The sequence below is a fragment of the Cavia porcellus genome, unplaced genomic scaffold (genome assembly GCF_034190915.1).
Source record: "Cavia porcellus strain 051 isolate PalLab524CR breed Dunkin Hartley unplaced genomic scaffold, mCavPor4.1 scaffold_7, whole genome shotgun sequence".
Classification (NCBI taxonomy): Eukaryota; Metazoa; Chordata; class Mammalia; order Rodentia; family Caviidae; genus Cavia; species Cavia porcellus.
This window is the reverse complement of record NW_026947490.1, coordinates 33,398,121-33,423,432: the sequence shown is the minus strand read 5'-3', so window position 1 is coordinate 33,423,432 and position 25,312 is coordinate 33,398,121. Positions and strand designations below refer to the sequence as shown.

General features: G+C 56.3%; 3 protein-coding genes across 6 annotated transcripts; 2 read left to right on the top strand and 1 right to left on the bottom strand.

Moving 5' to 3' along the window:
- Positions 1-5,603: 5,603 nt before the first annotated feature.
- On the bottom strand, positions 5,604-10,650 carry Tsen34 (tRNA splicing endonuclease subunit 34). Of its 3 annotated transcripts, none has more exons than XM_005001730.4 (5): positions 10,469-10,650; positions 9,468-9,714; positions 9,056-9,323; positions 8,694-8,948; positions 5,604-6,047 (listed from the first exon to the last, which is right to left on the bottom strand). In XM_005001730.4, the coding sequence occupies exons 2-5, from the start codon at positions 9,708-9,710 to the stop codon at positions 5,860-5,862; spliced, it is 954 nt and encodes a 317-aa protein (XP_005001787.1). In that variant the 5' UTR covers positions 9,711-9,714; positions 10,469-10,650; the 3' UTR covers positions 5,604-5,859. The 3 variants fall into 3 exon arrangements, with proteins under 3 accessions (XP_005001787.1, XP_005001786.1, XP_063109334.1); XM_005001729.4 differs by lacking the exon at positions 10,469-10,650 and adding an exon at positions 10,134-10,289; XM_063253264.1 differs by lacking the exon at positions 10,469-10,650 and having other exon boundaries at positions 8,715-8,948; positions 9,468-9,928.
- Positions 10,651-10,733: 83 nt separating this feature from the next.
- Mboat7 (membrane bound O-acyltransferase domain containing 7) lies at positions 10,734-19,517 on the top strand. The gene is made up of 8 exons (XM_063253260.1): positions 10,734-10,914; positions 11,248-11,326; positions 11,426-11,555; positions 11,954-12,080; positions 13,489-13,648; positions 14,191-14,551; positions 16,210-16,386; positions 18,667-19,517. The coding sequence occupies exons 2-8, from the start codon at positions 11,251-11,253 to the stop codon at positions 19,052-19,054; spliced, it is 1,419 nt and encodes a 472-aa protein (XP_063109330.1). The 5' UTR covers positions 10,734-10,914; positions 11,248-11,250; the 3' UTR covers positions 19,055-19,517.
- A 63-nt stretch (positions 19,518-19,580) lies between these two features.
- Tmc4 (transmembrane channel like 4) lies at positions 19,581-25,254 on the top strand. 2 transcript variants are annotated; one of them, XM_003465572.5, is made up of 15 exons: positions 19,581-19,849; positions 20,246-20,456; positions 20,726-20,871; positions 20,960-21,192; positions 21,312-21,433; positions 21,885-22,032; positions 22,415-22,582; positions 22,896-23,059; positions 23,250-23,376; positions 23,541-23,638; positions 23,846-24,029; positions 24,237-24,367; positions 24,461-24,616; positions 24,834-24,912; positions 25,004-25,254. In XM_003465572.5, exons 1-15 carry the CDS (start codon positions 19,771-19,773, stop codon positions 25,070-25,072), a joined length of 2,115 nt encoding a protein of 704 aa, XP_003465620.1. In that variant the 5' UTR covers positions 19,581-19,770; the 3' UTR covers positions 25,073-25,254. The 2 variants fall into 2 exon arrangements, with proteins under 2 accessions (XP_003465620.1, XP_013003267.1); XM_013147813.3 differs by lacking the exons at positions 24,834-24,912; positions 25,004-25,254 and having other exon boundaries at positions 23,846-24,070.
- Positions 25,255-25,312: the final 58 nt, after the last annotated feature.

Sequence of the window (25,312 nt, the reverse complement as noted above, 5' to 3'; positions counted from 1 at the left end):
CTGCTGCCTGAGCCCTCAAGGACAGTAACGCGACCTGGGCGTTCCCAGACGACGGCCCGCTGTTTCAGCTTGAGTGCATGCAGAGACTCGGGGAATACGGCCCACCTGTCCATCCTCATTGTTGCATGTTTGCCTCGCATCTTAGACAAAAAGAGACCTTACTAGAAATTGCAACCTGGACTCGTGAACAGTGGTTACCTTTGGGGAAGCTGCCCATCGTCCACATGGGCCTCATACGTGCAACAGAAGTTTGAGCAGCACAAGCATTTGTTCTTGTATATGAGGGCATTTACCAGTGAGCTAAACAGCCACTCATAGAGAGGGAAATTGAGGCCAAGAGAGTTAACGAAGATCATTTCACAGTGAAGAAAATAAACTGCTGAGGACTAAAAGAAGGAAGCACAGATGGATGGTCAGCGAAGGCCCAATGATTTTTTTTAAAGGCTATGCCTCTTACCCAAAACATTAATTTCCTGAGGTTTCTTTTGGGTTCCCCCAGAACAAGGAAAGTGTTCTAAATCCTATTGCCGTACATTCTGCTCAAATTTGGTATCTTGTATCTCTTGGACAGACTGGTAAACTTTAATGTCAACTATTTCAAAGAGCCCACAGCAGCAGGGTATGGTGGTACACCCCTGTAATCCCAGCACTTGGGAGGCTGAGGCAGGAGGATCTGGAATTTATTACATGTGGAAACCTATCTCAAAAAGACAAAAATGGTGTTTTTGTTTTGTTTTTGGCCGAGTGCTACAGTGTGTGGATCAAACTTCTTTTTCACAAGGTGTGGTAGTACACACCTCTCAGCCCAGCCTCAGGAGGCTGAGGCAGGAGAATATTTGAGGCCAATCTGGGCTACACGGCAAATAAATGTCTCCAAAACAAAACAAATAAATGTTTATATCTTAAAAGTTTATTATAGTAAAAGACACATTCCTTTACTCTTCTTCCTCCTCACCACTTTCTGAAGCAGTTCGGGAAGGCTTCTTTATGTCTTTATGAGTTGTGATTAAAAAGCACAGTACCTAGGCCAGGCATGGTGGCACAAGCCTGTAATCCGAGCACTCAGGAGGCTGAGGCAGAAGGATCACTGTTTGAGGCCAAGCTGGACAACATAGTTCAAGGACAGGCTGAACTATATAACATGACCTTGTCACTTATAGGCAAAAGAGAGAAAAGGGGAGAGGAGGGAATGGAAGAAGAGAAAATGTCAAAAAGATCCAGTGTCTTTAAATCAAGGGGGGAGTATTTGGAGGGGGTTTAATAGTGATGTGTCTTTTTTGTTGTTAATGCTTTTTGTTTTAAGCCAAGGTCCTCTATTATACATCATGATTACAGGCATGCACCACCACACCCAGCTTTTTTCCCCCCTTTGTTATGGGGAATAGAGCTTGCGCCTGCCAGGCAGCTGCTGTGTCACTGAGCTATACCCCTGCCACCGCCCCATCCACTTTAATTCCATTTCATTTTTACCAATATGATCTGTGAAAACTGACTTATACTTGCAAGTTTCTGAGACAGGGTCTCCCTTTGCAGCCCAGCTTGGCCTGGAACCCACAGCAATCCTCATGCCTCAGAGTCTCTGCGCTGTGCCGCCAGGCAGGCTACATTTGCGGGCTACATTTGCATCTGCATGCACAGAAGCTGAGGTTCTCCTACTCTGCCAGCTGGTTCAGTATTTGCCTTTCTGTGAAGTGCCTTGTGAAAGAGTTGCTGGCCCAGACCGGACACTTTAACCAGGAAAAGCCTCAGCCAAGTTAGGGGGCTCCTGCCTCCCCCGCCCCTATAGATTTACCTGGAACCCTATACCCCCATCCCTAAGAACCTGTCCCTGGCACCAAACGTGTGCCAATGAAATACCTGTGCATCCCTAATGCCCCTTGGGGTCCACCCCAGACAGAGGCTACTTATGGGCCTCACTCCACGTGTTCAGAAAAGAAAGGGAGAGTGTGTTCCAGAGAGAGACCGCCGGCCCCGGGGTGGAGGGGGGCTCTCCCCGCATTCCCGAAATAAAGATTACTTATATTTTATACTCCTTTCCACCACTCCTTTCACGGCCCTCTTTCCCTCTCCACTCCTTCATTCCTTTCCCCTCTTCTTCCTCTACTCTTCTCAGACCTAACACCTTCCATACCTCTTCCCACAGGGAGGGGGCAGTTTATGACAGAAACCTGAGATCTTTATTTTCTGTGGAGGTCTCCAATGTTTCGCTTTTGTTATATCCCACACGCTGATACCATTCAGGAAGGGAAACAAAATGGAAAGAAAAACTTAAACAACCTCTCACTCCCTTCAGGGCAGGGTAAATTCTGGGCTTGCAGATTCTAGGCATTTTATGACTATGGATCACTGGGATTTTTTGAGAGACAGGGGTCTGGTTATGTAGCCCAGGCTGGGTTCGAACCGGCAAGCCTCCTGCTACCACCTGGCTGTGATTGAGACTGTGGTTCTGGTGGCTTTGTATTAGTAGTTGAATCTATGGTTTCTCAAGTTAAAGGTTACAAAAAAGACCATTGGGTCTTAGTCTTGAGCAAAATTAGCCTCTTTGCATGTGCTCAAAAGAGCACAGTAACAATAATTCCCCACTGGATTTGATGATTTTAAAGTTTAAAAAAAATCCCAGTGCAGGACAGACAGTGTGCTGTCTGTAGTGATTACAAGGTGGTCAGCCCCAAGCTGGTCCTCTCCATGTCACCGGACCCCTTCTGCAGCCCCTCCTGCCCTTCCCCTCACAGTAGAGCATGGCACTATGGCCAACACAGCCCAGCCAGGCAAGCAGAGCAGGGTGGGATCCATGTGACTTCCCTTCTGCATGGCTGTAAAAACATTACCACCCAGACTGGGGACCAGTCCTAGCTGTTGGGGAGGCTGAGGCAGGAGAAACACTTAAATCCAGAAGTTTGAGACTTAGCCTGGGAAAATTAGTGTGGCCCCACCTCAAAAAAATTAACTATGAGCTATCCACACACTGCCACACTGTAGCTGTTAACAGACATAGTCTATGCGAGCTGCAGAAGTGCATACTGTGTGCTACAATGTAAGTAAAGGATCACACATGTAGATATGAGTTAAAACATGAAGATGGTGCTCAGCACGGTGGTGCACACCTGTGACCCTGGCATTCTGGACGCTGAGGCAGGAGGACTGCTGTGAGGCCAGCCTGGACTACGAAGTGAGTTCAAGATCAGCCGTAAATTCCAAATTTTCTCACTCAGTCTTGATCAAAAAATTAGGGCCACAGGTATAGCTCAGTGGCACAGCCTCTGCCTGGCAAGCCTGAGGTACTGAGTTCAATTCCTGGGACCAAAGGGAAAAAAAACATTATAGTTTAAGTCAGCTACACATTCAGCAATGTGCTGAGAACTTACTATGTGCCAAGAACGGTTGCTGAACTAGGATACTACATGAAATGGGACCAAATGAACCTGAGAACAGCTGTCCCTAAGCTGGGAAGAGACCATGTGCCCTCACCTGGCGAACAGGTGAGAAGCATGGTGATGCCCGCAATAGAATGCACGGGTAAGGGTGCCAGCACAGCCAGCACCCAGCCCGAGGCTCCATCCCGTGAGGCATCCTGTGGCAGCCGCCCAGAGAGACTGGGGCCTGCTTTGGAGCTGGGAATGGGGAGTGGTTGCAGCCAGGCAGAGGGATCTTTTGGAAATGACCAAAACAACCAAAAATCAGGCTATGGTAACAACTACATAACTCTGGAATCTAAAAATCAGTAGATTATATGCTTAAAACTAGTGAATTTTATCACACATGCTATATATCAATAAAGCTTTTCTAAAAATCAGCTTGCCTGTCCCATGAAGCTTACCTTCTAGCTAAACAAACAAAATGAGTAAGAAAGATAAGCAAGACACATCCATATACCTCAAAGGCTGAGGCAGAAGGAGCAAAAATCTTGGGCCAGTTTGGGCTACATGGTGAGACTCTGTCACCAAAAACACACCCTCCCTCAAACAAAAAAAAGATGTAGAGCATGTGAGTGATAAGAGTGGTAAGACAAATCAAGGGGAGGTGGGAAGTGTTAAATTTTTTTGATGATCTAGTTTTATTTATTTAATGGGTACTGAGAATTGAACTCAGAACCTCGGGCTTGCCAGGCAGGCGCCACACCACTGAACTATATGCCCCAGCCTAGGAGGGTTAAATTTTAACTTGGGTCACCAGGGAGGGTCTCACTGACCAGCCAGCAGGGAGAGCCAATCCCACGGCTGCCCAGGGTACAGTCTGTCCCCGTAGTCAGTGGAAGACAAAGAACTGAGCGTGGGCAGAGCTGAGCAGGGCAGAGTTAACGAGGAACCTGAGGCACTGGGCCCTGGCTGCTAACTGAGCGGGCCCGCTGGGCACCTGGAACAGTGGAGCCACATGGCCTAACCTATCTTTGCACCTGAGTCCTGTCTCTTGACATTGTTGTGGATTAGAGGTGGAAGGAAGGATTGGGAAGCAGCTGAGATAATCCCGGTGAGGCAGGTCAGCACCATGGCTCTGCCAGTGTTGGCGGTGGAGGCAGGGACAGAGCAGAGTTCTGTTCCTGTATCCACAGCTGCTGGGCCGAGGGATACCCCTCCCCTCCACACTTGCTTCTGCGGCCCTGGGGTTCCAACACGGGCCCCCACACATGCCTGGCAAGGCTGCTGCCCTGAGCTATGTCCACAGCCCTTTCATTTTCTCAGACAGGTCTCACGCAGTTGCCCAGGCCGGCTTTGAACACAATCTTTCCTGAGGAGACACCTTCTAGTGAAACAGATCTAAGACCTAAGTATCTTACAGAGTGAGGAGAGAGGCCGGGGACCGTTTGCAGTTACCAAGCATACAGCAGTGCTAGCCTGGCAGGTGTTGGTATCCTTTGTAAAGTAATGCATTTACAGGAAACTCAGATTCCATAAAGGCTGTTTACTAAAAACGGCAAGAAAGAAGCTGAAGGAAAACCCTAAACAACCTCAGAAGAGGCTTTCAGCCCCTGAATATGTAAAAGCATTACATTAGCTAAATATGGGGACTAGGGGTTTAGCTGAGCAGCACAAGCGCTTGCCTGGCAAGCACAAGGTCATGAGTTTGATCCTCGGTACCAAAAAAAAGAAAAAAATCTGTGAGAGGAAATAAAAGTACGTATTGTTAAGCTATTAGCGCATTAGTAACGTTCCAGCAATTTCTGAGGACAAAGGCCACCGTTTGCTTTATAAACATCCATGTGTCCTGGGTTATCTGTTTATTTTGGTTCCGTTTCCTTTTGTTTTGTGGCAGTACTGAGGACTGCACCCAGGGGCTTCCCAAGAAACTACACTCCCAGTCCTTTTGCATTTTGTGAGACAAGGTCTTGTTAACTGCCATGCTGCCCAGGCTGGCCTCAGACTTGCGATCCACCTGCCTCAGCCTACAAGTGGCCAGGATTACAGGTGCCCAGCACTACGCCCAGTTACCTGATACAGTGTGTAAAAATCTTTTCTAATGAACTTCAGCACCGTGAGAAGACGCAGACGGAAGCCTGGCACCCAGGCCTGCTACTCACTGGCAGACAGACCCTGGGGGAGTCTCCAGCCTCCTCCCTACACCTGTGTATGGGGATGAATGCGCCCACATTGCTGGGTTTTCACAAATGTGACAAACACTCCACAAGTTTATTGAGAGGTGCTGGGCCCTCAGCCCTGCAGAAAACAGAGCTAAATGGAACCCAGCCCCCACTCCTAAGAAGCCTGCAGCCTGGACACGGAAAACCAAAGTATACAGCCAAGTCCCCAAATGGAAGAGCCAATGGACAGGAGCGCTCAGGCCCAGGGGTCAAAACTAACCCAGAGAGAAGCAGGTGCTGCCCTGTGGAGAATGTGGGAGGCTCCAGCCAGACCACATCTGGCCTCATCCCAGGCTGGCCCACTGCAGGGAGGTGTAGGCTACCTTGCCATCGGGCTGTGGGGAGCACAGCAGCAGCGTCTTCCTCACGCTGGTCCCCAGGCGGCCTGCAGAGACCAGGTCCTGCAGCGGGATGGGGTCCTTGGCAGCCCAGCACTGAGCAATGTAGTGCGCGTGGAAACGCAGCGGGTCACCTGCGGGACAGAGAGGCTCAAGAGTGTCTCATGGCAGTGGACAGGGTCACGCTAGAACACCCCACCTGGCTCATTTTACAACTTGTCACTGATACTCTGAAACCTACACCCTCACACCAAGCTATTCCACAGCTGTGCATTTTTTCTTACCAGTAGCACCATAAAATACCTGTAAGGGGGAAAGTTAAAATTAAAATTTTAAATAGAAGCCTGCCCAGGATGCCCTCCAAGACCAAGTGGATGTGTCCTGCAGGCCTGGTAACAGAACACTTCTTCTTTGGGTAACTGATAGCCTTAGATGGAACCTGAAATGTTCTTTTTATTTTCCTGTCTTTTTGAGTCAGGGTTTCACCATGCAGTTCAAGTTGAGCTCTCTTTATAGTCCAGGCTGGTCTCGAACTTACTCCGATCCTCCTGCCTCAGCCTCCTGAGTACTGACTGGGATTACAGGCATGTGCCACCAAGCCCTGCAGAACCCAAATGTTTAAACTTCTTCAGCAACTCGTGATGCCACCCAACCTTCCAATCATAGGCACTGAATCTGCCTTTGTACATCCCCACTAGTTTTTCCTTTAAAAACCCCAAAACACCACCAGGTGGGGCCCTGGCTCTTTGGGAGAGATTCTGCTCAGAAGCCCACCAGTGTAATAAACTGCCTCTTTAACCTTCCTGGTGCTGTTACTTCCAGTGTGTTTACCATAACATAATAATGATTACAGCAGTTTGTTTTTTATTTTGGCTTTTGACACAGGGTCTTGCTATATAGTTGAGACTGGCCTTGAACTCAATATGTAATCTAGGCTGGCCTCAAACTTGCAGCAATCCTTTTGCCTCAGCCTCCTAAGTGCTGGGATCACAGCTGTACACTACCCTGCCCTACTAATTACGGTATTTTGCTATCACTCATAATTACTGAATATGTTGTGGTCACAAGCATATGCTAAGCGCTGGCCACAGTGGGGGCTGTGGATAAAGCTCAGTGGTATAAGTTCCTGCCTGGCAAGCACAGGACCTGAGTTCAATTCCTGGTACAGAAGAAAAAGAAAAAAATAACTAGCAACAGTCACAGCCATGAGGGACTCACAAAGATGGCTGAGAGGTGACCACAACAGGCTAAAAGAGAGGTGGCAAATCTATAGCATGAGTGCTGTGGCGGCCACCTGCATCACTGAAAGCCCTAACGTGTTCGTCATCACAGGGCTAAAATTCAGACAAACACTGGGGTGCAGCTCAGTGGTGTAGCACTCACCTACACCTGAGGAAACTTATTATAGCATGGTACAGCAATAACAAAAAGGCCAACCACTTTTTTGCCAAAAGAGCCAGAGGGTCCGCGTGCCCAGCCACAGGCCATGCTGCAAACACTCAGCTCAACCAGAGCAGCACCAGGGCAGCTACATGCACCAGTGGCTGCAATCACAGAAGCAGCCAGAGGGCCAGACGGGACTTGGGCTGTCGTTGGTCCCTGCTCAAGGAGGGTCCACACCAGCAGAACAGGCACCTGAGTTAGGCCCTGCACAGAAACATAACCAACAGGGGAGGTTCTGAGACACCCCAAGCCAGGAGACCGTTGCTACCACCCTCAAGGTGGCATGGCAGTGGGTTTCCAACGAGATCCCCACAGGGGCCAGAACCTCTCCAGGTGTCAACTACACCTGCATGTAGGGAGGGGAGGGCAGGTAAAGAAAGCAACACTGTAACACATGCACAGGAAGGCAGGCACTGCATACCACACTGCAAATGTGGATACTAAAGTGAAAATCACACAGTGCCAGGGAAGCTAGGCCCACCACTGTCTTCTGAGGGGCCCAGCGATGTCTATACTGTAGGAGGCAAGCTTAGAAACAAGACTTGTCTGTGCCTTGACACAATCATTTACAAGCTATGTTTTCTGGCCGGTTAGTCTGTTAATCAACCCAGGCTGACCTTGAACTCCCAGTGATCCTCCTGCCTCAGCCTCCCAAAATGCTGGAATTACAGGTATGAGCCACCATGCTTAGCTATTCTTTTTTTTTTTTTTTTCCCTGAGACAGTCTTACTGTGTAGTTCACCCTGACCTTGTTGAACTTACTGTGCTTACTATGTAGCCCAGGTTGGCCTCAAACTCAAGGGGATCCCCCTGTCTCAGCCTCCCAAGGGCTGGGATTACAGGCGTGCACCACCACACCTGGCTCCCAATATTCTACTTTGTTTTACACATATGTCTAAGTACTTTTAAGTCACTCTTATGGGCTGCTTGAAGTGATTAGTAGAAGTTGCTAAACTACCCTCCAAACAAACCTGGAACTCCCACAAGCTCCCTGCCTTTCTATATCTTTCAGAAGCTAAGAGGAGACAAAGGGATAAAACATAGTGGGGTGGGGTAGGGTGGGGGGTGTAATCTGTAATGGCATGTACTCAGGAAGCTGAGGCAGGAGGGCCACAAGTCAGAAGCTGACCTGGGCAACTCAGGAAGACACTGACTCAAAATGAAAGAAAATAAGTAGCTCTGTGAAGGAAGCTGAGGGATACACTTGGTAACCACACGCAAGTCCCTGGGTCCAATCCTGCATACTTTGGAAGGCAGGGGAAAGAAGGGCTGAGTCCCAGAACACATCAGGAGGGTGAAGGAAAGCACAGCCACTGCAGCCCCCAGCCCCAGCTCACCGGGATACACCAGGAAGTCACCTCCAAACTTGCCCGCTGCGCTGAGGAAGAAGCCACGCTCCCACAGGTCTCTGTAGATGCTATAGCGCAGCTCGTGGACGGGCTGGCCAGCATGGGGCCAGTCTTTGGACTGCACGCGCCAGTCCAGGGGCCTGGCCTTCACAGGCCGAGGCCTGGAGGTGGCCAGCTGGACCAGCAGGGCAGACCTGGGCAAGGGCACCACTCTGTCCGAAGCTACTCGAGGAGAGGAGGGCCCTGGAGAAGTAGAGAGGAATGTGATGAACCCAAGCACAGGGGCCTTCAAGCCTGGTGAGACCTGGCCAAACTCCCCAAAGCCTCCTTCCCCCCCACACCCCACCCACCTGCTTCCCTTGGCTCCCCAGAGGCCTGGCCACCTCCTGTCTTGATTTCCTTCTGGGGCTCAGGCTCAGGCTCGGGCTCAGTCTGGCTCCCTTCGGCAGCTCGGCTCCCGCCGGCCCTAGCATCCCGCTCCAGCTTCTGCTTCTTGGCAGCCTGGCCCTCGGCGATCTTCTTTTGCAGCTCCTGACGCCGGTTCTCACGGGCCTCGGCCGCCAACACGCTTTGCTCCTGGAAGCTCTGCTCCTGCTGGCATCTGTATGACGCCAAAGCCTGACAAGTACACTGAACTAAATCCATGACCCAGGCTTGCGAGCCCTCGAGAAATCGGGAATCCTAACTCCGTACATGCTCCCAACCGAGCCACTCTGCAGCGGGACTCCCAGGACCCCTCCTTCGGAGCCCCGCTGTTCTTACCAGGGCGTGCTGGCTGGGATCCGGGCGAGGGGCGCTGACCAGGGTAACGGCACCGATCTCGGCCAGGAGGCGCGCCTCTTCGGGCAAAAGCAGCAGTGGGAGGCCCAAGCGCGAGTTCTGGCGGGGCCCGCGAGGAAGGGCGCCCACCGTGCGGCCCCCCACGCCCAGGCGCTCCCGCAGCGCCTGCACCGCCTCGGCGCCCCACACCAACGAGCGGCCGTTCGCCACCTCCACCACCAGCATCCTCCTGTGGAGCAGCAACACGGTAGTCACCCAAACACCACTAAGAAACCCCAGATCGCTCGCACAGCAGGCCTTGGGAAGCCACCTGCGGCCCAGATCTCCAGGCCACGCCCACTCCCTTAGGGCACGCCCCCGCTCCCTCCGGGTCCCCGTCTCCGGGCCCGTCCCAGGCCTCGCTCTAAAGCAGACTTCATTAGCGCGAAACCCCACCCCTTCCCGAACGTGAGAGACTCGGCGTTCCGGGATTCTCGGCGCAGCCGAACCCACAGCCCCGCCCCCTTCCGAATGTAGGCGATTCTATCTTCGGAAATTGTCGGCTCCCATCGCCAGACCACCCAGGCCCCGCCCCGCGCCATCCGCTCTCCGCCGGGCCGTTTCGCCCCAGTGGTGTATGTTCCGTCTGCGTCCTCGCGTGCCTCATACCGGGCCACTGTCGTCCGACAGAACGAGCGTGGCACCTCTAAAGCCAAGCAGAGCCGGTCCCTACACGTAACGCCACGCGCTTCTCCCTCCTCCCCGCGCCATGCCGAGCCCTTGCGTCACGCCCCTCAACCCAGAAGACCTGAGGGAGGTTTATTATTCTGGCCCGCCCCCTGGGCCAAGAGCCCTCCCAGGGCACGCCCCCTCCTGGCGGCTCCGCCTCGATCCCGCCCCTCTCGGTGCCGGTGGTCCCGGCCTCCTCCTTGAAGACCTGGAAACTGTTGGCTCTGCCTATTACGCGAGTTCACTGACACGATTCTTCCCAAAGTAAAACGAACCTCTGCCCACTCCTACAACCGCACTACAGCGTTCTGGACCATCTCTGAAACAAGCCGAACTTGTGTCCCCCGCCCCATATCCGAAAGCTGCCTTCTCCGAAGTAAGCCGAACAGTGTGGTGCCTCCTATACCCTGTGAGCTCGGGTTCCCGACTGCGCCCGAATGAACCGGAATAGGGGACAGGTCCGAGTCCTGCGGGCCGGAAGCACCGGCCCCGCCTCCCCAGCCGAGGCCCCGCCCCGCTCGTTCCCGCGGCTGTGCGTCGGAGCTGAGCGGTCAGATCGGCTCCACTCGGCGGCTGAGCGGGCTCACCTTGCTTCCCTGCGCGGCGCAGCCCAGCCGATCTCCGACGGCAGTGGCGGCAGCGGCGCATCCAGGCCCAGATCGCGCGGCGAGAGCCGCAGTGGGCGCGGGCCGGGTGGCCCTCCCGCCTGGCGGGCGCTCAGGTGGGCCGGGCTGGGGCTCGCGGCGGGGGCTCGCCGGGCGGATTTGGGCCGGGGGAGGCTGCTGGAGGCCCCAGGTTCTCCTCGGCGCTCGAAGAGATGTTGCGGGGTGCGCAAAGGAAGCACGACTTGCTGTCTGTGCTTCCATGGGGGCGGGAAGCTTTCGATTCTGCGTCCGCCGAGGGAAGGAGCCGGGACCAGAGGCCCGGGTCTGGGCTGAAGCTGGGCTCCCCTGGCTGGGGTGGGAACCGGATCTTTGGATCCTCGAAGGAAAACGGAGCTGGAGGTCCCGGCGCCCGGATCCCCCTAGGAGCCCCTGTCCTACTGTCTTCCCAGACCATGTCCCCCGAAGAGCGCACCTACCTCGTGGTTCTCCTCCTCTCCATCCCCATCGGCTTCCTCTTTAAGAAGGCCGGTGAGTCGAGCTCCCGCCCGGGGAAAGCGAGGGAGAGCGGGCGGCCGGAAAGGCGAGGAGGGAGCCGGGGCCCAGGCTCAGGCCATTCTCTCCCCTCAGGCCCCGGGCTGAAGCGATGGGGCGCGGCGGCCGTGGGCCTAGGGCTCACCGTGTTCACCTGCGGCCCCCACACGCTGCACTCTCTGATCACCGTGCTGGGGACCTGGGCGCTCGTTCAGGCCCAGCCCTGGTGAGCGGGGTGCCAGGGCGGAGGAGGAGGAGGAGGGAGGGGACCGCCCAGCCCCCGGATGCCTCTGCTTTCTCCTAGCCCCCTGTCCTCTGTCTTGCGTCCCATTTTCCTCCCCACCCGCTTGTCTCGGCGCTTGTGCCCCGCGTGCTTGCGCTACTGTCCCTGCGCGTTGATCCCCCCCCCCACCGCGCCCCGTTGCCCTGCGGGTTTGGGCGGTGAGGACCCGGAGGACCGAAAGCTCTGGCTCCGCAGCCGTTCTCGGTTCGCTGCTTCCTCTCGCCGTGCCTGCGCCTTTTCTGCCTGAACCCTGAGAGGTGGACAAGTTTTCTGTCAGGATCGGGGACGGGTACAGAGGCCGCGGTCCCTGCACCCACACAGTGCTCCTTCCTCCGCCTCAGCTCCTGCCACACCCTGGCCCTCGCCTGGACCTTCTCCTACCTCCTGTTCTTCCGAGCCCTCAGCCTGCTGGGCCTGCCGACTCCCACGCCTTTCACCAATGCTGTCCAGCTGCTGTTGACGCTGAAGGTCAGCCTGGACTCCCACTCCCCCGCCGCCCAGGGGCCCAGTTGGCCAATGCGCTGCACCTCCTCCCAGCCCTTCCCGCGGGTGGGGTGGGGAGTTTATCTCCTGAGCCCAGAGTGAGAACAGCACTGGTGTCTCTCAGGTCCCCAAGCTGGTCTTCACCCTCTGCTCTTTTGGGCTAAGGAAAGACCGCAGGCTGTAATAGGAAGACCCCTCTGACACCTGGGCTGTGCCTTTTGACTGTGCGTTAACAACACGCTGTACTTAAAGCTCTGTACTGTAACAAACTGTTTTGCACAGAAGGAAAATGAACTTTAGGGAGTAGATACCTAGTCAAGGACTTCAAATGGGACAGGCAGGTCCCAGTTGGGACCTGTCGCCTGGGAAGGTAAGTAGGAACAGACTCCCAGACCCTGCCCCAGACCTGAGGAGTCCTGAGTTTTGTTCTGTCCTGGGATCCTGACATCATTCCAAAGAGCTGAGGATGGATCCTAGGGATGTGTTGCTTGTCTAAGCACATGGGAAGCTCTGGATTCAACTCCCAGGCCCATAGCGACATAAGAAAAAAGGTACACACCCAGAATCCTGAGAGAACTGAAGTGGGATGAGCCAAGATGGAATGAGACAGGGTTCCTTTATCAAGGACCATGTGACTGACAGTGGCAGCTTGATGTGTGCAATCTGCTGTGTTTGGCAAGCAGCTCAGAGCCCTAACAGGAAATGCTGCCTGAGGACAGCTAGAAGGGTTTATTTGCAGTGGGGTGAGCAGCATGGAGAGGAGAAAGGCAGTGAGGGGGCCCTGGGCCAGGGTTTATCCGGGAGGGTGAATCCTAGAAATGGAAAGAAGTATTGGGTAGAGGCCTCCTTCCGCTTCCAACAAGCTCTCCAAGTCACATCCTCCTGGGGGGAGGACTAGCCTGCTTTCCTCACTGTCCTGTTGGGCCCTGTGTCCAGCAAATCCGGCAGGAAGGCCACAGACACTCCTGGACCCTACGGTGGGCTTCAGCCATCTGGAGCCCAGAGAGTAGATCTGGAGGGGCAGTAGAACATCTTGGCCCCGCAGTGGAGGTGGGAAAGAGACAGACTCGAGAAAGCTGAGGGCTTGAGTCTGGGAGCCATGGTAGTTTCTAACCTGAGCCAGTGACTGAATGGGATGGCTTCTCTGCTGGAGGACATGAGGAGGTCTGCTTTGGGCAGCAAGTGGCACTGTGTTCCCTGACATACCTGGAAAGCTTCAAGTATAAACAGCATCTGGCAGCTTGCTGAGGAGGCCCTGGCTCGGCCAAGGTCCAGACTGGGCTAGCACCTGGGCGTCATTGGCTTCTGGACCGCACCTGAAGCCACAGAGCTGCATGAGATAAAGATAGATGCCCCAGCCACCTGGGCTGACCCCCCGCCTACACTTCCCCAGCTGGTGAGTCTGGCCAGTGACGTCCAGGACCTGCACTTGGCCCAGCGGAAGGAAATGGCCTCAGGTTTCAGCAAGACGCCTGCCCTGGGGCTGCTGCCCGATGTTCCCTCGTTGATGGAGACGCTGAGTTACAGCTACTGTTACGTGGGAATCATGACAGGTGAGTGGCCTCCTGACATCCACCTCTCCCCTCACCATACCTCTGCACCCGCGTTTTGGTACTGGTCTACATGGTGCTGTCCCGGGCTCCTTTCATTCCAGCCCCTTATGAGCTATGTCTACAGATGTACCTATTCTGGGCAGGTGAAGTTTCTTGTGAATCAAGTATACACACACATGTCTTCTGCCTGTCCCTAGGCCGCCCACTACCAGATCTGGGGCCGATGGCTCCTATTGCCCCTAAGGCCCAGGTCTACCCAGCAGGGAGTGGGGCTTGGGTGGAGTGGGCGGGACTGGTCCTCCCTGCTGGAGAAACCCTGACCTCACACCTGCTGACCTGGGTGCACCCACCCACCCGGTTTTCTCTCTAGTCCTGCTCTACTTTCTAGGATTCCGTGTGCAGGTCTTATCTGTCTGTCCCCATCTACTTTAGTCTCACTGCTTCTTATCCGTAGGGTCACTCTGTCATCTCTCCGTCCATCGTCCCTGGGTCTCCCTTCCCTCACCCACTCCGTCTGACCATCTGGCCTTCTGCCCCCACAGGCCCGTTCTTCCGCTACCGCACATACCTGGATTGGCTGGAGCAACCCTTCCCCGAGGCGGTGCCCAGCCTGAGGCCCCTGCTCCGCCGGGCCTGGCCAGCCCCCCTCTTTGGCCTACTCTTCCTGCTGTCCTCCCATCTCTTCCCACTGGAGGCCGTGCGTGAGGATGCCTTCTACGCTCGCCCACTTGCCACCCGCCTCTTCTACATGGTCCCAGTCTTCTTTGCGTTCCGCATGCGCTTCTACGTGGCCTGGATTGCTGCTGAGTGCGGCTGCATTGCTGCGGGCTTTGGGGCCTATCCTGTGGCTGCCAAGGCCCGGGCCGGGGGCGGCCCCACCCTCCAATGCCCACCCCCCAGCAGGTCAGGCGAAGGGAGGGAGGCTTCCCAAGACTCAGCCAGTCCCACCACCAAGGGTTGGCCCTGCTAGGCTGGCCCTGATCCCAGCAGGGAGGGCAGTGGGGAGCAGGGACAGGGCCACCACCTGTGAATGGTGTGTCACCTCTGGTGACCACCACCTGCCTTCCCTTGTCAGTAGGAGTCCGATATTCTTGGTACCTATTCATTGCCCTTCATTGCTAGTACTCGTCACCCTGCAGTATGGTAAGAACACCCTTTCTTGCTAGGAAAGGAAGGTGGTATCCTAGCAACTACATGCCACTGTTGCCATGGAGACATCACCCCCAAAACCAGATTATTCCTGTTTGCTGGGGATGCCATGTTTTGATAGTGGTAGGTCATTCTCTGTTGTTAGGGGCATGGTTGCTTAGCAACCTAGCTGCCCTCGTTGGTAGGGAAACGATATCCCTAGCATCTCTAGTTCTCTTTTTGACAGAAGTCTTGCCCTTTGGGGCTACAGAACCTGCATCCCCTGAGCTTCTCCTGCATTGCAGGACCCAGTTCCTGTCCTCATGTCATATAGCAGCTCTCAGTTGCTGTCTGTATCCAGGGAAGTAGCATCCCTCACCATGCCCTCCTCCAGCTGTGGGGGCATCATTCCCAGCAACCACAGGTCACCCCCTTCTGTTACCAAGGAAACCACTCCTCCTCCTGGCAACCAACTTGACCCAATACTCCTGATGTTGCCCATGCTCCCAGCACCATCACTGCTGAGTAGGTCACACAGGTGATTACTGTGGGACTTCTCTGTTGCTAGAGAGGTGGTATCCCTAGCAACCAGGAGTGAGCTGACCCTCTGGACCCCAATGCCAGCCTCCCACCTGGCTGGCACTGGCGTTGGGGCAGCATCCTCCTGCTGTAAATGACCAACCACACCTTGCCAGGGTTGTACCACCTCCTGGAAGGCATAAACTGCCACCCTGTTGTGGGGTAGTGGTGTCCACTTTCTAGTAGCCATGGGCAGTGCCCCAGCAGCTAGAGAGAATGTCTCACAGGGAGTCGGGCAGGCATTGAAGGCTGTCTAGATTCACCTGGCTCCCCTTCTAAAGGGCGGCTCCCTTCTATCGTTAGAAGACTCAGTGGCCACTGCTGGATTTCTGGAGGCGATGATCCTTGAACCGTCACAGGGACTAGGACAAAAGACCCTTTGGGGAAGCTTTTCGGGGCCACCTGGGCCTTGTTGCTAAGGAATCCTTTGTCCATATAGCAATGGAGATCATTGAGAGTCACGAGACTTAGAAGTTCCCCTAGCAACCACCTCCTTTGGAAAGGATACTTCCCTAGCCACGGCACAGACCCTCTGCTCAGAAGGGACCACGCTTGGTAGGTTCTGTGAATATGCTGAGTTTGGTTGCTGAAGGACTCAGCTTAGCAATCATACCCACCAGGCTTTTTGCAGCAGTGGCAGCCAAACAGCAAGAAAATAATCCCTCTGTCGTGAATGGTGCCTACCCACCCATCTTGCTCCCCCTGGCCTTTGTGCCATGTGCCCTAGCTACTCTTGACAGCCACGGAGCTGTCACCGGGCCAGAAATGCTCCTTAGCATCTGGGCGGGGTTAGGCGCCAGCGTGGGAGGGCCTGGCTGAGCTGCGTGTCTCCTCGCCCTCATCCCCACCCCCAGTCTGGAGAAGGCGGCTGTCCTGGAGTACGACTATGAGACCATCCGAAACATCGACTGCTACAACACAGACTTCTGCATGCGTGTGCGGGAGGGCATGCGGTATTGGAACATGACGGTGCAGTGGTGGCTGGCGCAGTACATCTACAAGAGCGCACCTTTCCGCTCCTACGTCCTGAGGTGAGGGAGCCTTGGGTGTTGGTTGGCGCAGAACTGCACATCCCTCAGACCACAGTGTCCCTGCGGGCGCCCTGCCCCTAGGGCTCATGGGAGTTGTAGTTCTTGGGGCCTGCACCCGCATAAGCCGCCCTCCTTGGCCTAAGGGCCTTCTATTGTGATAGTGCAGGATACTGGGTCTTAGAATCTGGTTGAACTCCCCTGTCTGAGGCGCCCAAGCAGGTGAGAGTGTAGGAATGCACCATCTCACTAGCCTCTTCCAGAACTTCCCCCGTAGAAAGCATGGCAAGCTGAGAATTATCTTGAAAGTCACAGCAGTGACGACTCAGCTTCCCCAGTATTTTTGACCCCATTTTGGGAGGCCGAGGTTTCAGAAAGGTTGGGCAGCCTGCCACATGTCACTTAGCCTTCCCAGCCACCAAATGAGCTCCTGATAGGCAGCAGCCCTGGAGCAAAACCTGCCTGGCAAGATCTGCCTTGTGTGGTTTAAAGATCTGCTCAGGGTGTTGGACATTTAGCTCAGTGGCTCAAGCACTTGCCTGGTAACTGGGTGTGAGGTTGCAAGTTTGATTCCTGGTACTCCTCCCAAAAAATTTGCTCAGCCAGAAGTAACTACACATAGCTGTCATCGTAGCACTTGGAAGGCAGAAGCAGGAGGACTGATTTGAAGGCCAGCCAGTGTAACATAGTGAGATCTTGGAGGCCAGAGATTTAGCTCAGCAACATAAGCACTTGCCTGGCAAGCATGAGGTCGTGAGTTTGATCCTAGTACCAGAACAAATAAGATCTCAGCGTGTTGCACGTGCAAGGACCCAGGTTCAATCCCCAGTGTCCAAAAATAAAGATCCCACTGCTGGATGTGGTGGTGCACACCTATGAAGCCAGCACTCTGGGAAAAAGACGGGAGTATCCCAGGCGTGAAGCCAGCAGGAATGTCTTAGCAAGACCCTGCCTTAAATTAAAGGGGTTGGGGGTGTAGCTCAGTGCAAAGCCCTGGTTTAATCCTCAGTACCCAGGGCAGGGCATCCTCTAGGTCTTGTGTGGAAGATGCAGTAGAGGTGGAGGAGACATTAGGGGCAGAGGTAGAGAGGTAAATCACAGGTGTCCAGGCTGTGGTGATGAAAGCTTGGAGTTCTCAGGCGGGAGCAGTACTCCAGGGCTCAGCCTGGACTTCACATTACATGGATCTTGAGAGAATGAATGAAACTTGGTTCTCATCTGTGGCCATCATTGGTGGTGGACACATGAGGTCCTGGGGAGGGGAAGATGTAGCAGGAGGGTGATTTGGGAGTGGGAGGGGTGAAGAGATGGTATTGGCAATAGATACTCAGGGTCCTCTATGTGGTAGATGCGGTCCCATCAGGGCCTCAGCACCTCAGTGTCTAGTCCAGTTCTCAGCTGGCTGACTGCTCACTGCAGGGGCATGTGATCGGACCCAGGGCCTCCAGCATGCTAGGGAAACACTGTGCCCCTAGCCACATCCCAACCTCAGGACAGTTTTAGTCCTCACTGGGAGGTGAGCCCCAAGGCTGCCCCTGAGCATCCTACCATGTGCAGCAGTCAGTGTGCCAGTGTCACTGGATCATTTTTGCACTCCTGGGCACTGGGTGTATCTGAGGGAGGCCCACAGCAGGCAGGAGCTCCCTGAAGTCACATCTCAATGAAGCCACCAACCCTACACAGTTGGAGGGTAAGATGGAGGATGCTTCAGTGTCTCCTCAGCAGTGAGCTCAGAGCCTGAATTCATGAATTTGAGGAGCTGGAGAATTAGCTGTCTGGGTCCAAAGTACGGAGAACCAAATCGTGTAATCTACAGAGGTGGGGAAACATGGCTGGAGCTTTCTGAATCGAATTTTACGACAGTCCCTAGAGCAAGAACATCTGCAATCCCACGTAGCTGGGTGCTGCAGAAAGGAAGTGGGAGGAGAACTGGGACCCCACGAAAAGGAATAGAGACTCCCCAGTCCTGGGAGGAGGAGGAGCACAGGTTTCCAAGCTGTATACATGTTGCATGCATGGTGCTGAGCTTGGAATTCAGGGCCTCGCTCATGCCAGGCAATCCCTGCCAGTCAGCTGCATCCGCTCATTCAGCTTCTTAATGGAGGCAGGACGTGGATTGTACGCAGCAGGACTCCTCTCCTGAGATAGGCAGGAACTATGGCTTCCTGGTTCTCCAGAATGGAGGGAAGATGGTGCAGCGCCTTCCGGGGCGGGGAGACAGAACTTCCGGCCACCAGACCCCGGAATCCTGACTCTGCATCCTGGTTCCTGCCCTCTCCCCAGGAGCGCCTGGACCATGCTGCTGAGCGCCTACTGGCACGGCCTACACCCTGGCTACTATCTCAGCTTCCTGACTGTCCCTCTGTGCCTGGCTGCTGAGGGCTGTTTGGAGTCGGCCCTTTGGGGGCGGCTGAGCCTCAGAGGCCAGAAAGTCTGGTACTGGGTGCACTGGTTCCTGAAGATGCGCGCCTATGACTACATGTGCATGGGCTTTGTGCTGCTATCCATGGGCAGCACGCTCCGGTACTGGGCCTCTGTCTACTTCTGCATCCACATCTTGGCCCTGGTCTGCCTGGTGCTGGGGCTGGGTTTCAGACGGGGCAGGCGCAGCCAGCAGAAGGCTGAAGCCCAGGCCACCAGCACCGCCCCAGAAAAGCTCCGGGAGGAGTGAGCTGCCTCGGTGCGCCCTTTGCTGGCCAGACCCGCTGCAAGCCATCCCCTGGGAATACTGCGCCAGGCCGCCGACTCCTTTCCGTGTGGGAGGCACTGCTGACCGGAGCTTGGAGAGGATACCCGCTTCCCCTACTAGCTACTCGCCTCCCGCTGGATCAGACCCAGGGCTGTGCCCTCTCCTCCCACCCTTGAAAATCAGGGTTTCACTCAGACCTCATGTCCCTGCCAGACTCTTACTCTGGATCTACAAGAGCGCCTCTTCCAAGTCTTGTTCCATTTTCATCCAACTAGTATTTCAGCAGAGAAGGGGTTCAGACCTCGCTTCTCCTCACTAGAGCTGGGGTCTTTGCTCAAGTAGCTCCCACATGGGCTGCTCTATTCCCTGTTGCCCTTGGTCCAGGATGGGCCAGAATGTGTCAGTCTCACCAATAAAGTGTCACACGGGTGTGTTTGTGAGAGCAGAGGTGGACACGGGCAGTGTCTTGCGCCAGAGGGTCAGGAGGTGACCAGGACTTCAGCTCCTAGAGTTGTCACACAGCAACCCTGAACTTTACACACTGCGTTCTTCCTGGGCCAGCTGCCAGTCAGGTGCCGCCCTGCCCCTGAGCCCTCCCTTACCTGTCCTGTCCCCGCCCAAGGGACGGGGAGACGGAAATGCCACTGCCCAGGGCCATGGAAGGAGGCCTCGACTGAGACCCGCCACTGCCCAGGGCCATGGAAAGAATCCTCGACTGGGACCCGGCAGCCTGGGGGCCCCCGGGCAGGGGGCTGGCCCCCCAGGAGGCCGGAGCAGGTGGGTGAACCAGGGAGTTCGAAGCCTTACAGCCAGGCGGCAGTCGGGGAGGCCTAGGCTCCTGGGTGCTAAGGAGAGGGAAGATTTCAGTTACAGGAAGAGGACTGCGGACAGGGACTCCAGGCTCCCACCGGAGTAGAGGATCTAGAGCAGGGACTGGGCTGTCTCACCACGGGGGAGCCCAGGGTTCCCAGCCCCTAAAGAAGGGAAAAGGAAGTGGGGAACTGGTCCCCTCTGCCTTAGAGTAGAAGCAGCCTGGAGAGGGGCCCACCCAGCTCCTTAGGGAGTCTGGATTCCTGGACTGTGGGAAGGAGAGACTTCGAACCCTAAACTCTTAGGGCTGAGGGAGGAGGCTGGGCCGGACACCGAGTCTTCCACCCTCTGTTGTCCTCCCAGGCCGGACACTGGCCTCCGTACTGAATAAGCTGCCCAGTGCCGCCACCCTTCGGTACCGGGGACCTGAGACGCTGCCCTGGGGGTCCTTGGAGGAGGAGGAAGATGAAGGAAGGAACCCCCAGGCCTTGGCAAATGCAGCCCAAGGGGAGCTGCAGGACCCTCGCCCTTCCCGGGAGCTGCCCTGGCCCATGCAGGCCAGGCGGGTGCACAGGTGAAGGCCCACCCCGCGCTGCCTCGTGCCACTGCACGAGGAAGCTCCTGGATGTTTCCCGATGGCTTTCCGCCGACCCATTAATTATGGTCTGCCTTCCACTTGCATGCCCGTGAGCAGGGCGCTGCGCTTGCTCCGAGCTCCCGGAGGATGCAGTCATGCCTACCTCATTCTGTTGCACTTGGGTTTTTGCATAAATCAGGTATTTTTCTTTGGTTGCTACAGAGCATAGAGCTACCAGGTCCTCGTTTTCTCTGCCTCCCTTCCAGGAAGAACCAGGACAGGGAGCAGGAGGCGTACAGCTCCAGATCCAGGGTCGGCCACTGGTCCCTACAGCTGGCCAGGAGCAAGGAGAAGACGAAGGAAGTCTTGCGCAGCCTGCAGCCCTGGGCGTGGACCGTGAAGAAGATCGGGGGTGTGGTGGGGTCTGAGGGAGGAGGGCTGGGGCCTGGAGCCTGGGGCTGGGAAAAGGCACCTGAGCGCCTCTCTGCTGCTCCCTGCAGGCCAGTTTGGCGGTGGCACCGAGTCCTACTTCTCCCTGCTGTGCTTCCTGCTGCTTCTCAATGTGCTGGCCTCAGTGCTTGTGGCCTGTATGGTGCTGCTGCCCACCTGGCTGCCAGGGGCTCCCCCGGGACCCCCTGGCATCAATGTGTCCTCGCTCTGCGGTTCCTACAACCCCCACACCTCAGGCCTGATCGCCTTTCCCTCCCAGCTCTTTAACCTGCTGTCTGGAGAGGTGGGTGTCCCTGTGGGTGGTGGAGATGCCCCAGTCCTTTCAGCCTTGCTCTGTGACTGCCTCTCCAAGCCTTAGCACAGCCCAGCAGCGACCCCATCTGCCTGTCCCTCCCTCCCCAGGGCTACCTAGAATGGTCCCCACTATTCTACGGGTTCTACCCGGCCCACGGGTACCTGAGAGTCACCTACCTGTGCTGGGTCTTCGCCAATGGCCTCATCTGCCTCCTGCTCATCCTGCGTCGGTCAGTGACACCCACATCATGAGCCCGAGACAGAGGGTGGGAGCGGCAGCAGTGGGGCCACCTTCCGGAGAATGCTTGCTCTGTGCTCAGGCCTCTGAGTTGCCATCAGTTTGTAAGATGTGTGAAGACCAAGGACGCAAGGTAGCTAGTGTCGGCTGTGGTGGAGGAAGCAGGATACTAAACAAGCACACAAGTCCCGGGTCCCCCAAACCCTCCCAGGTCTCCATCTCCTTTCAGGGCCCTCTCTCCTAGGGCAGCTGTCTATCTCTAACTGGCTGCGTCCTGAGTTGTTCTTGACCTTTGCTTAATGTGACTTCCTAAGTCTCTGCCTCTGACTTTGTAAGGTGACAGCTTGCCAAATGCCAGAGGTCTTAAGGTTCCTGTTCTGCAGGAGGTCGGTGCCCCAGCCCCATTCTCGGGTCTTCTTCCACCTCTGTCTCCCCTCTTGCAGTTCGGTGTCGGGGCTGAAGCAGACGCTGCTGGCTGAGTCAGGGACTCTGACCAGCTACAGCCACCGGGTATTCTCGGCCTGGGACTTTGGCCTCTGCGGGGCTGTACATGTCAGGCTGCGCCAGCGCATCATCCTCTACGAGCTGCAGGTGTGCGAAGGGGCGCAGGGCCCTACGGGACCCCTGAGATAGGGCGTCAGGCATAACTTTCTCCTAAGGAGTCCCTGCTAGGGATCTCAGAGGTTCCAGGTGCAGTGGGCATGGCCAGGTGGGGGCGTGGCTCGATAAAGAACTCCGGGTGGGGTGCGAGAGGGACGGGCCTGGATTGGGGCAGAACCCAGGTGGAGTGCAGGGCAGGTTTGCACCGCTGCGTGACGCGGAGCACTGTGGATCCCATGGGGTGCTCGGAGCAGTGAATGAACCCTACCGAGGTGATCCGAGGGTGGGAGAGGCCTTTGTAGCTCAGTGTTCAGAGAGGCTCCGGCCACTCCCAGGTCAGGAGTGGACCCCGGTGACGCGTGTGCGACCTCAGGTGGAACTGGAGGAGGCAGCGGTGCGGCGCAAAGCTGCGGGGCGCACGCTTGGTCAGCAGGCCCGAGTGTGGCTGGTGCGGGCGCTGCTCAATCTGCTGGTGCTGGCGCTGCTGGGTGTGGCCTTCTACGGCGTCTACAAGGTCACGGAGGAATCCGGGCAGCTGCAGGTGGGTCTCGGGGGCCGGCAGCACCTGCGTCCCCAAAGATGGAGGGTATGCGTGGGGACAGAAGCTCAATGTTGGGGCTGGGGATTTAGCTCAGTGGCATAAGCGCCTGCCTTGCAAGCAGGCAGTCATGAGTTCGATCCCTGGTACCGATAAAAACGAAAAAGACAAAAAAAAAAAAAAAAAAAAAAGAAGAAGAAGAAGAAGCTCAATGTTCTGGTGGGGTTGGACCCGGATCTCAGGGTCCCCAGGGCATAGGAGGCCGGGCAGGACCCCACGCTCGGCCATTTCCTCCGCCCACCCTCCGTCTCTGCAGGAGAAGACCATAGTCCAGCAGACGCCGCTGCTGCAGCTCGTGGTGAGCTACCTTCCGTCCATCTTTATCTCCACGGTCAACTTCGTGCTGCCGCCAGTGTTCAACCTTATCGGCCAGCTGGAGGGGTACACTCGGAGCCACCAGATCGTCCTGATCCTGCTCAGGTTCCAGCCCGAAGGGTGGACAGGGGTCACGGAGACAGGGCAACGGCGCGGCCGTGCTTAGTCTGCAGAGAACAGGGGCATCAGCGGATGCTACCTGTGAAACGCGGAGGCCACGAGCGCCCCCACGGCCGCAGGACTGACACGTGTGGGCGCTGGGCCGGTGTGACCCCCCTCCTCTGCCTCCTTTCAGGACGGTGTTCCTGCGCCTCATCTCCCTGCTGGTCCTGCTTTTCTCACTCTGGTCTCAGATCACCTGCGGGGGTAACGCCCAAGCCGAGGCGTGCAAAGACTGTGGCTATAACTACAGAGAGCTCCCGGTGGGTCTGCAGCCGGGCGCCGATGGGGCTGGACGCAGGACCGGGGTGGGTGGGCAGGAGCTGCAAGGGGCCGAGTCTCGGGCCCGGAGCGTGGGGTGCGGGACGCACAGCGCCTCCAGGTACGCGGTCCTGAGGTCTCACGGATCCATTCCCGGCTTCCTCAGTGCTGGGAGACGAGGGTGGGCCAGGAGATGTACAAACTCCTGCTCTTCGATCTGCTCACCAGCCTGGCCATCGCGCTGTTTGTCCAGTTTCCTCGCAAGTGAGAACCCCCTCCCGGCAGCGCTCCGTTTTACCACGCCCCTCTTTCCACCTCCTCCTGCAGTCCCCCAATCAGCACCCTGGGCCTTCAGGCCACGCCCCCTACTGCCTCTGACCCCTCCTCTACCATCCTGGGTCTCCTGGCGCGGCGGGCCTAGCGGGGAATCAAGGCGGGCAAGTCTCCGACTCTGTCCCCCTCGCTCCTTAGGATACTCTGCGGTCTGTGTCCCGGGGCGCTGGGGCGCTGGGCTGGGACGCTGGAATTCCAGGTGCCCGACGAGGTACTGGGGCTTATCTACGCTCAGACGGTGGTGTGGGTGGGCAGCTTTTTCTGCCCTTTGCTGCCCCTGCTCAACACGGCCAAGTTCCTGCTGCTTTTCTATCTGAAGAAGGTGAGGGGTGAGGAGCCTGCATTCCTGGGCCACGAGAGGAGGTTCGTGGGGCCCCTGGGAGGACCGAGCTGGGAGCAGAGCCTGGGTTCTGAACCATGGGGCCCAGATTCCTCGGTCTTGTCTGAGGGACGACTCGGACTCCTGGACTGAGGAGTGCGGACCCAGGAGAGCTGGGTTTCAGACGCACTTTTGTCACCCTCCCGCCAGCTTACTCTGTTTGCCACCTGCTCCCCGGCCGCCCGCACTTTCCGGGCCTCTATGGCGAACTTCTTCTTTCCCCTGGTCCTTCTCGTGGGGCTGTTCCTGTCCGCCATCCCCGTGCTCTACAGTATCTTCCTGTAAGTGCGGGCGGCTCCGGCCTCCCTCCCTTCCTCGCCCTCAGCCGGACAAAGACGCCTGTCTGCCAGAGCCCAGCCTGTCTCTGCCTACAGAATCCAGCCTTCCAAAGTGTGTGGCCCATTCCGGGGGAAGGAATCCATCTGGGCCCAGATCCCTGAGTCCATCGAGACCTTGCCTCAGACCGCCCAGAACTTCTTCTTCTTCCTGGGCACTCAGGCTTTTGCAGTGCCACTTCTGTTAATCTCCAGGTGCCAGGGCCCAGACTCCGGGGGTCTGAATGTGTGATCTGTGTCTAGGAGTGGAGGGGGTTAGGCATGGATCCCGAGTCCAAGGGAGAAGGGGCTGCGAGTCGGGACTCTTGAGGCTGCAGGAGGAGGGCTCTGGGCGTCCGGCTCTGGTTTCTACGGAGCCATGGTTGAAGATAATTTAAAGCATCTCTGCATGGCTTCCATCCGTGCTCCACAGCATCCTGATGGCTTATACCGTGGCTCTGGCCAATTCCTACGGGCGCCTTATCTCTGAGCTCAGACGCCAGATAGAGATGGTGAGCCAGGGTGGTCTCCGCTCAGGGCTTCCGGGGACTCGGAATAGACGTGTGCGGGAGAGGGCACCCCTCACCTCTATCTCCGCCGCAGGAGTCGCGGAACAAAGTCTTCCTGGCTCAGCGCGCCGTGGCCCTGGGCTCACAGAGCGGGACTCTGTGAGCAGCCGGCTCGGGAAGACGCCCTCAGCCTCACACTGCTGTCGGACCCTTGGAACCCTCGGTTAGGTCTCATAGAAAATAACGACGCCGTCTCAGCCTGGGATGCGGAGACTTACAGGATCTCCTCTCTCAAGTGCCTGTCTGTTGAACCTCTTTTATCAATAAACATACCAAATCTGCTGAGCCCTTTTTGGAATCTGAAAAGTGTGAACCGCTCTTGCAACAGAAGGGCGTGGCTTGA

Coding starts and splice junctions, on each gene's coding strand:
- Tsen34 (XM_005001730.4), bottom strand. CDS start 9,710: ATGCTGGTGGTGGAGGTGGCGAACGGCCGCTCGTTGGTGTGGGGCGCC. Junction 8,949..9,055: donor TGGGGAGCCAAGGGAAGCAG/GTGGGTGGGGTG, acceptor CTACTTCTCCAG/GGCCCTCCTCTCCTCGAGTA. Junction 6,048..8,693: donor TGACTTCCTGGTGTATCCCG/GTGAGCTGGGGC, acceptor TCTGTCCCGCAG/GTGACCCGCTGCGTTTCCAC.
- Mboat7 (XM_063253260.1), top strand. CDS start 11,251: ATGTCCCCCGAAGAGCGCACCTACCTCGTGGTTCTCCTCCTCTCCATC. Junction 11,556..11,953: donor CTCGTTCAGGCCCAGCCCTG/GTGAGCGGGGTG, acceptor CCTCCGCCTCAG/CTCCTGCCACACCCTGGCCC. Junction 13,649..14,190: donor TTACGTGGGAATCATGACAG/GTGAGTGGCCTC, acceptor CTGCCCCCACAG/GCCCGTTCTTCCGCTACCGC.
- Tmc4 (XM_003465572.5), top strand. CDS start 19,771: ATGGAAAGAATCCTCGACTGGGACCCGGCAGCCTGGGGGCCCCCGGGC. Junction 19,850..20,245: donor CCCCCAGGAGGCCGGAGCAG/GTGGGTGAACCA, acceptor TTGTCCTCCCAG/GCCGGACACTGGCCTCCGTA. Junction 22,033..22,414: donor TCATCCTCTACGAGCTGCAG/GTGTGCGAAGGG, acceptor GTGCGACCTCAG/GTGGAACTGGAGGAGGCAGC.